At 46.1% G+C, this 12,228-nt stretch overlaps 1 protein-coding gene across 4 annotated transcripts in view; it reads left to right on the top strand.

Annotated features, from left to right (window-relative positions):
* Positions 1-11,871, top strand: part of tle3b (TLE family member 3, transcriptional corepressor b) — a 29,999-nt gene extending 18,128 nt beyond the window's left edge. For all 4 annotated transcript variants that reach the window (XM_076732343.1, XM_076732327.1, XM_076732353.1 and 1 more), the window contains exons 10-21: positions 2,755-2,877; positions 3,603-3,653; positions 4,070-4,225; positions 5,200-5,335; positions 5,565-5,737; positions 6,338-6,414; positions 6,499-6,748; positions 7,581-7,828; positions 8,036-8,183; positions 8,308-8,458; positions 9,452-9,528; positions 10,435-11,871. In XM_076732343.1, the coding sequence (XP_076588458.1) occupies positions 2,755-2,877; positions 3,603-3,653; positions 4,070-4,225; positions 5,200-5,335; positions 5,565-5,737; positions 6,338-6,414; positions 6,499-6,748; positions 7,581-7,828; positions 8,036-8,183; positions 8,308-8,458; positions 9,452-9,528; positions 10,435-10,542 (1,698 nt within the window). In that variant the 3' untranslated portion in view covers positions 10,543-11,871. The remainder of the gene's footprint in view (positions 1-2,754; positions 2,878-3,602; positions 3,654-4,069; positions 4,226-5,199; positions 5,336-5,564; positions 5,738-6,337; positions 6,415-6,498; positions 6,749-7,580; positions 7,829-8,035; positions 8,184-8,307; positions 8,459-9,451; positions 9,529-10,434) is intronic.
* The last annotated feature ends 357 nt before the right edge of the window (positions 11,872-12,228 follow it).

A 12,228-nucleotide genomic window follows, 5' to 3' on the forward strand; every position in this document is an offset into this window, starting at 1 on the left:
TGTGTTTGGTGATTAGGTGTACTTTACATAGACTTAAGCCCACTGTTCAATAGAAATTCATGCTCTCTGTGTAAGAACACACACGTTTTTGTACTCTGGGGTTGACTGAAATCAAATAATGAAGTCTGGCCAAATAAGCCGGTGCCATCTAATCCAGGTGGAAAATGACTGCAATCACTGGGCGAGGATTAGCAGTCAGCTACCTCCTTTAATTTCAGCACAATTAAAAGCGACTTTGACTCTCCTTCTCTTCTTCTCTCACCACTTTAGAGGATTCGCTATTGCATGTGTCCAATACCTGACTCCTTTTCATCTCCTTTTATCTACCGTTCTCCTTTTCTTTTGCATCTACCTTTTATTTCCTGCTCCATCCGCCGTCTTCTTATCTCACTCATTTACTCCTTTCCATCACTTCTTCTCTCCCCCGCTGTCTCTCACTGTCTCTCTCTCTTCTCTCTGTTTTCCTTCTCATGTTAAAGTCCTTGTTTATTGGACTGGCTTAAAGCTCTCAGTTAGCTGGAGCGTAACGCTCCGTTGGATCTGCCCGACCAGATTGAGTTCCCATTGACTGGCCATCCTGAATGAGCCCACTCATGTCTGAAGGGAACCCAAACTCTTCCCCCATCTCGTATGGTGACGAGCGGCTGCCAATACAACCTTACCTGATCTCCCCACCACCCTCCCCCCTTCTCCAGTCTGTGCGCGCGCGCGCGCGCCACACACACACACACACACACACACACACACACACACACACACACACACAGTCTTCCTGTCCTGTTGTCTCAGGTCATCTGATACCAGAGTTGGAGGCAAGTGCAGGGTTATTGAGTCTAAGCAATCCTTTAAAGGTCGCAGGCTCAGAGACGCAGACAGGCTCTACTGCTGAAGGAGATTTTGGTCTGTCAGACAGCATCTTCACACCAAGCCACACTAAAACTCTTCGTGGATTTCTTTTCCACAACAGTAGCTGAACAAATTTCCATATTTTGACCTGAGAAGGAGGATGGCAGAGTGCTGCTGGGTTTGCTGTGGGTGTGTGTGTGTGTGTGTGTGTGTGTGTTTACGCCGTTGACTGCCTGACTGCAGTGTTTTTTTTATCGTCACTCTCCTCAGCTCCGGTCTTTTTCTAATGTCGTCCTTTCACTCAGTTTTCAGGCTGTTGCCTTCCTCTGCCGCCCTTATTTCTCTTCCAGTCATTCGCAGCCAAGAAGTCAGACATCTTCCTTCTCCCTCTTTCGCCGTATCTCTCTGTTTCTGATGAAGGCAGGGATTTGTTGAGCTGCCTGACAGTGTGGGCTGTCCTCAGGGTTTGCTCGCCTTCACCATTCCTCCTCCTCCTCCGCCCTCCCTCCCTCCCTCCCTCCTTGCCTCTCAGCCCGTTTGGCAGTGCTACCCCACCACGCCATTGCCCAGACTACAAAAACCCCGTTTGCAGCTTCTGAGAGAGTGCCAGCCTGTCCGGGCATTCCCACTAGTGGGGAGAACTCATTGCCACACTGCTACGCTCTCATTGCTTGCCAAGTTCCTTTCCTGTTTTGCTCTCTTGTCTTTCTTCCTCTTTTTTTTTTTTTTTTCTCATTTTCTCACTCTGCCTCTTTCATGGCTCTTTTCTCTGCTGGCAACACCCTCTTTGTGTCTTCACATTGCACTCTTGTCCAGGTTCCCTCAATGGCTTCTTTCTTTCCTTCCTTCCTCTTTTTTTATTCTGGTTGATTTTCATGAACTCTGCTGTCATTTTCTGCTGTTCTGTCGCTGACTTGCCACAGCGCGCATAGACACACACGCACACACACACACACACACACACACACACACACACAGGGACTCTGCAGGAGTCATTAACCTGGGTTTTACAGTTACACACTGAGAGATCCTGGTCTGTTTTGTTTTTTATTTGCATGTACTTGCACGCCCCAGACAGAAAAAGAGCAGTGAGGAATGTAAGCTGTGTTCGGCCTGAATTGTTTATGTGGCTTCAAGCGTGTCTCTGACCAGGTCACCGAGAGGGTCTACAAGAGGATTAGATGTCGCGTTTTGTGTGTGTGTACCAAATATCCCATACTGCTCTCTGCTCCCACCTCACATTTTACCTCCACCTCTGCTCTGCCGCACGCATCACCTAGCTCGCGAGTTAATGCTTTTGTCTTCCAGAGGCGTTTTGTGTATCTGTGGGTTTGCTCAGCTGCCTCGACTTTTTCCCTCCTTGCTCCATTGCCTTGGCAGCAGCAGGGCTAAGCTGTCCCAGAATCCTCTTCTGCACCTTCTATTCCCAATCAGTCCAGGAGCATTGTACGTTCAGCTTTACAGTCAATATTGTCACAACTCTGACAAATGAAAAGGCTCCAGGGCCTTGCCAGGACTTAAACACACCTTTTGATAGTGTCTGGCTTTTCTGGTTTCTGAGGGTTTGTCACTTGCTGCATTTAACACCCAAATTATTCACGGGAAATATACTGGCAGGACAGGACCTACTCTTTTTTTTTTTTTCTGACACCCGAAGCCAACAGGGAAGTTTCCTCATTAACAAGAGCCACGCAATTTGCGGGGTCGTATCATATCAGGATGAGTAAAGTTGGAGCAAATTAACATTTTCAATACTGGCCGAGCTTAACGCTTGACAATGCAACTGTGAGCACTGTTCTGCATATTAAATGGTTATTGACAGTTTCTGAGGATGCTTACAGTCATGGTATAGTTCACTCAGTGGGAGTTGGAGACTAATCTGGTCTGGCTGCATGTTGTTGTTGGCAGAATAACTCGGTGTCGCCATCAGACAGCCTGCGGGCAGCGAGCGAGAAGCATCGCGGCTCTTCAGATTACGGCCTCGACTCCAAGAAACGCAAAGTGGACGACAAAGACAGCATGAGCAGATATGTGAGTGCTCGACGTTTTGTGGTGTTTCACGTTGAAGTTTTTGGCTCTCGTCTTGTATTTTAACTTTGAAACATGTTACTCGTCAGGATGGAAGTTCAGTGTAAGCAAACCAAATCATAGCAAAAACAACACTTAAGCCTCAGTTTATTTCATTACATATCCACCACAGTGATGGAAATGCTTTCCTTTATGGGTCTTTAAATTCCTAATACACTCATCGAAAGAGTCCTGGAAAGAAATATGTCATTTGGCTCCAACTGTAGGTGAACACAGACTGTTCAATTGGTACACTGCCAATTAATTAATTCCAATTGAAAGCTAAGCTAGTGTATCAGTGTTTAAGTCAGTGCACAGCACGTCAGATGAACATTCAAACATTTGCAGTACGACTCATCACACATGGAGAATAAAGTTTCCCATAACACATGAATATGAATTCATGGTTCTTTGTGACATTCCTCTGCATATCAACAAGTCTCAAAACTGTCTGTTCCCCTATAATTACTACCACGTCAAAGTTTCCAGGAAACTTTCAAGAAATTGTAATTATTAGGAAATAACTGACCTGTAAAATAAAGCGTTATCCGGTTTCATTTCCCAGAAATCTGTTGAGGTCTTTCATTTTGATTTAGTAGTCAAAACATTGGACTGTACTGGTTTATACTGTAATTGCATCACTGACAGTGGTCTCCCAGTAAACTTAGCCTGTCACTCCTTCATTTCAGGACAGTGATGGAGACAAAAGCGACGACTTGGTGGTGGACGTTTCCAATGAGGTAAGACTGCGTTTGAACTGAGCTGCTCGGCCGCATTCCACACTGTGAACGCCGCACAGAAACCAAACACGGCTCTCTTTTGTCATTTTGCCTCAACACCTTTCACAGTGTTGCCAAAAAGTCTGTCATAATATTGGCTGAGTGTGTGTGTGTGTATGCGTGCGTGCGGCGTGAGTGTGTGCACCCGCTGTATTTCTTCTGCCGTTCATGCAGAAAGTAAGACAAAGAACACAAAGAGAAAAGGGAGTGACAGGTGAATGAAAAGTGTGTGTATGTGTGTGTGTGTGAGGGAGAGTATATTTATCTGTGTTTGCACATGAGGCCCCAGTTTGTTTGACCTACATGTACATGCCAGTGGCTTTCCTCCGCTCTGTTTGCTCAGTCTCGCTCTCTGTCTGTCTCCTTTAACTCTGTAGGATCCAGCTACCCCTCGAGTCAGCCCGGCTCACTCACCTCCAGAAAACGGCCTGGATAAATCACGAGTCCTGAAGAAGGACGCTGCCCCCAACAGCCCCGCCTCCGTCGCCTCCTCAGGCAGCACGCCGTCCTCCAAAGCAAAGGACCACACCCATGTGAGTGCGAGGGACACGCTGAACGACTAGAGAGAAGATGAAACGAGGAGTTTACGGTGGAGGGGGTGACGAGGTGACAGAGTAAAGGGCATTTGTCAAGTGAAGTGGGCGCCTGTGTGAAGGACTAATGCGCAGGAGGCTTAGCAGTCGGCTGCTGTGAGCGGCTTGAAGGGGCAGAGGGTGGATGCACTCTTAGGAAATCAAACCCTGTGGCTCACTCCTCTCAATCTCCTTTATGGCTTACCCAATAAATGGTCATTTCTTCCTCGGCCCGAGGCTGTAAATATCCCAGAGACGCAGCAGCGGGGGAGCTGCTGTCTCCCTCTTTTCTTGCTTCGTCTCATCTTCTCCCCCTCCGTCCCCGATTTCCTCTAATGCTGAAGCTTTCGCTAACCAGGCTAAAACAATCCTCGTGCATCGGTTTTACATAAACCATTTCACTAAGGATTAGGACAGATTTAAAGCCCACATCACTACCCTCCACCTCCCATGACACCCAGCTTCTCTCCGTCCCTCATTAGTGTGTGTCACCAGGCTAAACCCCCACTCCTCCAACTCCATGTGCGGGAGAAGAAAGATGGATTAATTATGAGAGAAGTGTTTGGGCCACCATCTTGCTTGTCTAGCCACTCTTAACAAGCTTGACTTCTAAGCGAAGGTTTATGTCTCTACCCCCACCACACACACACACACACACACACAAACACACACACACACACACACACACACACTATGGCTGTAATGAAGTGTCAGTGTTAGATTGGATTACCTTGAGCCGTCCACTTAGATTGTCACTCTGGATTTCCCTGCCAGTGGGGGTATTTTTGACTCACTGGGGGATTTTCTTTCTACTCTAGCATGGACGTTGTTTCATTTTTGTGCATGTGTGGTTCAGAGTAAGTCAGCGTACAACTTTCAGTAAGAGGATATAAAACAAGGTTGCACCCAGAGGTTAACAAGTGTCTCTGTTTTAGAATGACAAGTCGTCCACACCGAGCCTGAAGTCCAACACACCTACACCGAGAAATGAGGCCCCGACACCAGGAACCAGCACCACTCCTGGACTGCGGCCTCTCACAATGGGCAAGCCACCCGGCATGGAGGCGTTAGGTACCTGAACGACCTCACTGCGTCTCTCATTTAGCACTGAAGCAATTTGATTGACCAAAAATTTGATGTTTCGCTATTTATATTAAGTGGAATCATGTTTGTCAGAAGACATGTAAATGTCTCAGAGTATTTGAAAATGAAGCTTAGTTTAGTGTTTCCAAATGTTGATTATTGTCTCTCCTGCGGAGTTTCTATAAACCAACTAAAATGCTCCTCTTCTCTTGTCCAGCCGCTCCGGCCCTGCGTACACCTCTGTCCATTGCAGGTTCCTATGCCAGCCCGTTTGCTATGATGGGTCATCATGAGATGAACGGATCCCTGACCAGCCCCGGCGTCTATCCAGGTCTCATCTCACCACAGATGAGTGCCGCAGCTGCCGCCGCCTATGGACGCTCACCAATTGTAACTATTCCAGCTTCTATACAGAATTTCAATCATGAATGCCGCTCCTCTTCCTCACATATATTCATTCATTCATATATTCCACCTCCATCAGTTTGACACGACAAGCCCTCACCAGCATCTGTGTGAATTATCCTGCTCGGCTGTAGGTTGTAAAAACGACTTTGAGAAACTTACACATTCATCCTGTATTTCCATAACTCATTGTGAATATTTCTGCTTGGCTGGCTGCAGCTTGTTGTGTGTACATAATGAGAAAGTACAAAGACGGCATGGCTCCTTTACTTTGATGTTAGCTAGTTAGCATTCTAAAGGCTTTTAAAAAAAGGCTCACCCCCAAAATGCATCTCCGTGTTTGAAAATCTCCCAGGCTTTCATTAGCATTAGCAAGTGGGATGTTGTAGCCTTGTGTAAAGCTTCTCTGTATGCAATGAAGCTGAATCTGCACCTTTCAAGGGATTTGCCTGGAAACGATGGTACAAGGGTTCCTCTGGGCGTTAGCAGATAAAGTGCGGCGTAGTTTTCAATTTGAATATTAGCTTAGTTTAATTTATCTTTGCAGGGTCGTTCCATAACTCTTTGCTCTTCTTGCTCACACAGGCGGGGTTTGACCCTCATCCTCACATGAGAGCTCCAGGCCTGCCAGCCAGCCTCACCTCCATTTCTGGAGGAAAACCGTGAGTTTTGGATTTGGCTATTTCTTATTAGCAGACAGCACCTGCGCCTTAGCTCAAACTGACCATCTTTCCTTTCCTCTGCAGAGCTTATTCTTTTCACGTGAGCGCCGATGGTCAGATGCAACCCGTCCCCTTCCCTCCAGACGCACTGATAGGCCCGGGCATCCCGCGCCACGCTCGCCAGATCAACACGCTGAGCCATGGGGAAGTGGTGTGTGCCGTCACCATCAGCAACCCCACTCGTCACGTCTACACCGGTGGCAAAGGTTGTGTCAAGATCTGGGACATCAGCCAACCGGGCAGCAAGAGCCCAGTGTCCCAACTCGACTGCCTGGTAACTAATCGCATTGTTTTATTTTTCACACGTCATGGCAGAAGAGTTTCAGATTGGTGTTATTTCTGTGGATGTTTCAAAGCGGTAACAAGGCGTCGAGCCACAGCAGACATAATGTACTCACACTGAGGTCTCTGCGATCGGTCTCCTTCATTAAGACTTTCTTGAGCATCAAATGTAGCCTGACTCCACATCCCACTGTAGCTTCCCCTCAGATTCCAACTGACAGACATGTGAATAATTCAGCAAAGTGTCTCACTGCTGTGCTGAAATAATCCTGGGTGAGGGGGGAAAAAAACAGCCTGCTGAGTAATGATGTTCTGATTGGCCAACCCTGTCTGCCATTACCCAGCTCATTACTTCCTCCCAACTGCCTCCCATTTCTCATTTTGATACTGCGGCTTCATGCCGTTCAACTCATATGGTCTCCAACACCCTTAAGGTGCGTCCAGAGTGCAGTTGGGTCTTATAAAGCCATCAGGCTGCTGTTTTAATTCGACCAAGAGCTTCCACAGTCTTATTGATCTCTGTCTTCCTGCTCTCTTGGAGCCTGGCCAACAGCTGCAGCCCCACTCCCTCCTTGCAACTCTTGTTAAAGCTGACATCCACATCTTCACCATAACATGAAACAGGGTCAGCAGCAGCCTGAAACCTTCCCTCAGCTCCTCCTGAGCGGAGAAGGTCTTGGGTCCTCTGATGCATGTTGCTGATCTCTTTTTGCTCCACAGAATTGTAACCGAGTCTCTATTTAACCTCAAATTTCACACACTGACAGATTTACAGATAAATTACATCCAGCAAAGATCGTGACGATACCTGTTTTCTGTTCCAGAACAGGGACAATTACATCCGCTCCTGCAAGCTGTTGCCTGACGGCCGCACCCTGATAGTGGGTGGCGAGGCCAGCACGCTGACCATCTGGGACCTGGCCTCACAGACGCCCCGCATAAAGGCCGAGCTCACTTCCTCTGCTCCAGCCTGCTACGCGCTGGCCATAAGCCCCGACGCCAAGGTCTGCTTCTCCTGCTGCTCAGATGGAAACATCGCTGTGTGGGACCTCCATAACCAGACCCTCGTTAGGTCAGTTCTTTGGCTCAAGGGATGTATTTTTTTTTTTTTTTTTTTACCAATGTGGCAAACTTTCAGACTAAATTCACTGAGCTGGAATGTGTGCCTCAGGCATTCTCTAATACACGGCTCAAACATGTGAGACACCCTCATTGTTAGCGTTGGGAAGGCTTTCTGCTCCGTTCCTGACTTCATGTTTGGTGTCTTGTGCTGTTCCAGGCAGTTCCAGGGCCACACAGATGGAGCCAGCTGTATCGACATCTCCCACGATGGGACCAAACTGTGGACCGGAGGGCTCGACAACACCGTCCGCTCCTGGGATCTGAGGGAGGGACGGCAGCTCCAGCAACACGACTTTACCTCACAGGTAGGGAGAAACCTTTGATGCTCATTCCAGAGTGTCCTCAGCTGATGCTTGATAATAAAACAGGATTTATTTTGAAGTGCTTGACCAGTGTTGCTGATCCAGCTGTGTTGTATCCGTGCTGCAGATCTTTTCACTGGGCTACTGTCCCACTGGAGAATGGCTGGCTGTGGGCATGGAGAGCAGCAACGTGGAGGTGCTTCACCACAGTAAGCCTGACAAGTACCAGCTGCACCTGCACGAAAGCTGTGTCCTCTCACTCAAGTTCGCCTACTGTGGTAAGTAACAAGCAAAGAGGCTCCTAAATGTGCTCACACAAACAGAAACTCTTTAGGCAGTCTGCAGTCGATGGAGATTTAAAGGTCAACAAGGTAAAAGAGGGTAGGACTGGGGTCTGAAGATGCCATTTTCCCAGAGTTTGGTGTAAAGCAACCGTGGCTGACACCATGAACTTGGACAGCTGCAGCATCAGATGGACATACAGACACTGCAGCGGGTCACTGGTGGACCGTTTCTGTGGATGCTGCAATAATTCAAACACCCAGTGACTGATACTCAGACACTTGAAGGGTGATTTAAAAAGTGCAGTTTATTTTGGCCGTAGTACATTTTTGTTATCTGGGTTCCCAGTGAGTGCTGTTTATTGGTGAGAATTTGTGTTGAAATGTCAGACATCTCTGTGCGGTTTAAACTGGCTTGTAGCTGCATTAACAAGGAAGCTGTTATTTTACAAATGAGCTCATTAGAGAAATTTGTCATTGCGTTTTCAGTTTAGATCATTCTGCCTGTTGGGCAGACCAGCTGGTTTCAAGTTTAAGGCTCAGATGAATGAGGTTTTACTATCGACTCACTTTTCTTTTTGCCAGAACTGTCACTACTCATTTCCCCTCACAAGAACCCCCCACAGCAGTGCTTCACATCACTGCCACCACAGAACTGGTTAATTCAAATGACGCTCTCTGCTTCAGAGCTTTTGCTGTCACTAATTAAATCATTAGCCAACTAGTCAGTTGGGTAATTAATCAGAGGGTGATTTAAATAATTATCAGAGTGGAAATAGTGTGAGTCTCCTTCATTATGTGCATTTTATGATTGTTAATGTGACGGTCTTTTCTCCAATACAGTTTTTAGGAACATTGATGACCCTAAATTTGAGTTCAGCGGCGACAAACATGATTCTGTGTGTGTGTGTGTGTGTGTGTGTGTGTGTGTGTGTGTCCACACATATATCTTCAGATGATATTCTCAGCACGTCTGTTCTGTGTTTGCAGGTAAATGGTTTGTGAGCACAGGGAAGGACAATCTGCTGAACGCATGGAGGACTCCTTATGGTGCCAGCATATTCCAGGTGAGCACATACAGACACACTATTCACGGGAAGGTATTCAGGAACATTACAGTCCTCTTTGATCTCACAAAGAAGCGTCGCTGCTGTTGTGCATCGTTTTTTTTGTCATACAGAACAGAAGCACAGTTGTCTTTATCTCCTTCCAAAATGTTGGTGTCACGATTACAGTGACAAAAAGCTTTAAAGGACATCTTTGTCCGCAACATGTTTGTCAGATGTAATCATGGGAACTAATTGTGGGTCCTGATAAGTATTAAGTGGGAAGGGAGGAGATTGTCAGCACTGTGTTGTGCGATGCAGCGTGAAGCTGTGAACATGTTCATCAGCGACCAACATGACTGGTTCCTATTTTAATATCTGATTGTTGTTGTTTTTTTTTTTAAGCATTAGTGAAAAGTTGTCAAACACTCTCCAGTTCCAGCCTCACAAATGAAAGGATTTGATGCTTTTCGTTTGTTTTGAATGACTGTAAACAGACTGTAAATCTGACTTTTTGACTTGAGCTTCTTTAGCAGACAAATTCTACTCAGTCAGGACTAAGTAAGTTACAGCTGTACCATAATGCGCTCAGAGGATCTTCCAGCTCTGGTTCCTCATCTGTGTTCACTCTACGAGCTAATCTAACTAGCATGGTCTGGTTAACAGAGGACAACTGTCCCACCAGCACAGCTCTTTAGGATTCCTCTTGTGCATGTGCAGACAGAGCAAATTACAAAGAATTCAAGCCAACTGAGAAGTAATTATGCTGAATCACAGAACACTGAGCAGCTCTGGACCAATAGATCTTCTTCTGTTAAACAGAAGGCTAATGCTTCGATCAAGAATTGAAAAGTTATACTAACTTGAGAAAGAAAGGAAACGTAAGGAGGATTTAACGGTGACTTTTCTCGCCTTTTACTTGCACAGTCGAAGGAGTCGTCCTCCGTCCTGAGCTGTGACATCTCAGCGGATGACAAATACATCGTGACAGGATCTGGTGACAAGAAGGCGACCGTCTACGAGGTCATCTACTAGAGAGAGGACGGAGGCTCTGCTTCAGCACTTCTGATGAGATGACTTTTACTCCCCCCCCCGACCGTCTGTGGATTACAACACACTGAGACGAACTACGGATCTACAAAACTTAACTGGCGGAAATCGATTTAGATGTTGGCCGAAGGCTGCTTGCGCTGGAAAGAAGAAGTTGACCTTTCTTTTTATCCTTTTTGTTTCGGAGGGTTTATTTTTGGGTTCCACATTTCTTTTGTGACTTCTGAATTTTTTTTCTGTTTTTCCTTGAGAAAATTTGGGCGTAACCCGATGGAGCGGCGCTTCATTTCTGAGAACCTCGTTCCCCCAGACGTCTTGTGAAAAGTGTACATATCGAATTAAATAAAAGACATTTTATATATATGATAAGAATATATATATTTTCATGTCCTGGGTGTATTGTGATGATTTTTTCGGCCCGCTCTCTCGTCTGCCATGATATCTGAGTGGGAGCGCAGAACATAGATTAGAACTTTTTAACAACTTTACTTTTTGATTTTCTTAAAGCACATTCTCCAGGCTGACTTTTTCAGAGATCAAACAGAGGAGCATGAAACTTGTGAGTTTTAAAAATGGCCTTTTGTCACAGTGCTCTTACCGAACGATGAAAACGTGAGTCCTCTGACTCGGGCAGAGCCTCGGCTGGTTTGGACCACTTTGGGACCGAGTGGGACGCTATGATTCAGGAAAAGAGATGGATGTAAATTTAATTCATATATATATAAATATATATATATATAAAGACCTTTTTAAAGTGTACATCTCTGTGCTATCTTTCTCCCTGTTTGTTTGTTTTACCTTGTTAGATCACGAGAGATAGGGAACGTTTAATGTTTAGCCTAACCTTTGGACCTCAGTTGGCAGCAGAAGCACTGCAGCAGGCACAAACTGAGCGACAATGTGCTTTCTGCTAACTTTGACGTAATATGGATGTTGAATTGCACAATTGATTTCTTGGCTACAGACTAAACTCAAACAGTCCAATCTGCGCTATTGGAATCCTTCTGCCCCTTTGTATCTTATCAATATTCCTGGAACATGTTTGGTCGGCCATGATGGGGAGAGGCAGAGACATGTAACTGCTCATGAGGACGGAGGGGACGGCAGCAGACAAACAAACACAAATTATGAAATGTCGCCAATGCTGACGTGAAGACATCAGTGAGTAAGTCTGGTTTGTACGCTGTGCTCAAGTACAACAAAATAAATGCATCAGTCCCTCTGAATCACACCAAAGTATGTAGCAAACGCTGTCAGCACTGAAAAGAAATGTACAGTTGTTAATAACTCAATAAAACAGTTTTTGTAGAATGGCCCATTTCCTTGTGATTGACCCGCTGATGACGTTTCATCTGCTGATACGCTCCTGAAGGCCTGCGTGTCGTGTGAAGCATCAGGGTCGAAGCTACCACACCGAGAGCAGGCCCTCTGTATTTAGGGATTTAGGTGATTTTAGCACCTTAAGGGGAACTTTGCATTTAACAATTAAAGGACTAGTGCTTAGACATTTTTGGGAAACACTCTGCCTGTACTGGCAACATCCAGGACTGCTCCTGGCCAAGAAACAGTCTGGTCCCCAACCTCCCGAAAAACCACGACTGGTTGAGCTATTCCTTGAACGTAACACTGTTATCAGCTTATAAAGCTCCACATGCATGTTTTTACAGCCAA

The sequence above is a fragment of the Chaetodon auriga genome, chromosome 1, assembly GCF_051107435.1.
Source record: "Chaetodon auriga isolate fChaAug3 chromosome 1, fChaAug3.hap1, whole genome shotgun sequence".
Taxonomy (NCBI): Eukaryota; Metazoa; Chordata; class Actinopteri; order Chaetodontiformes; family Chaetodontidae; genus Chaetodon; species Chaetodon auriga.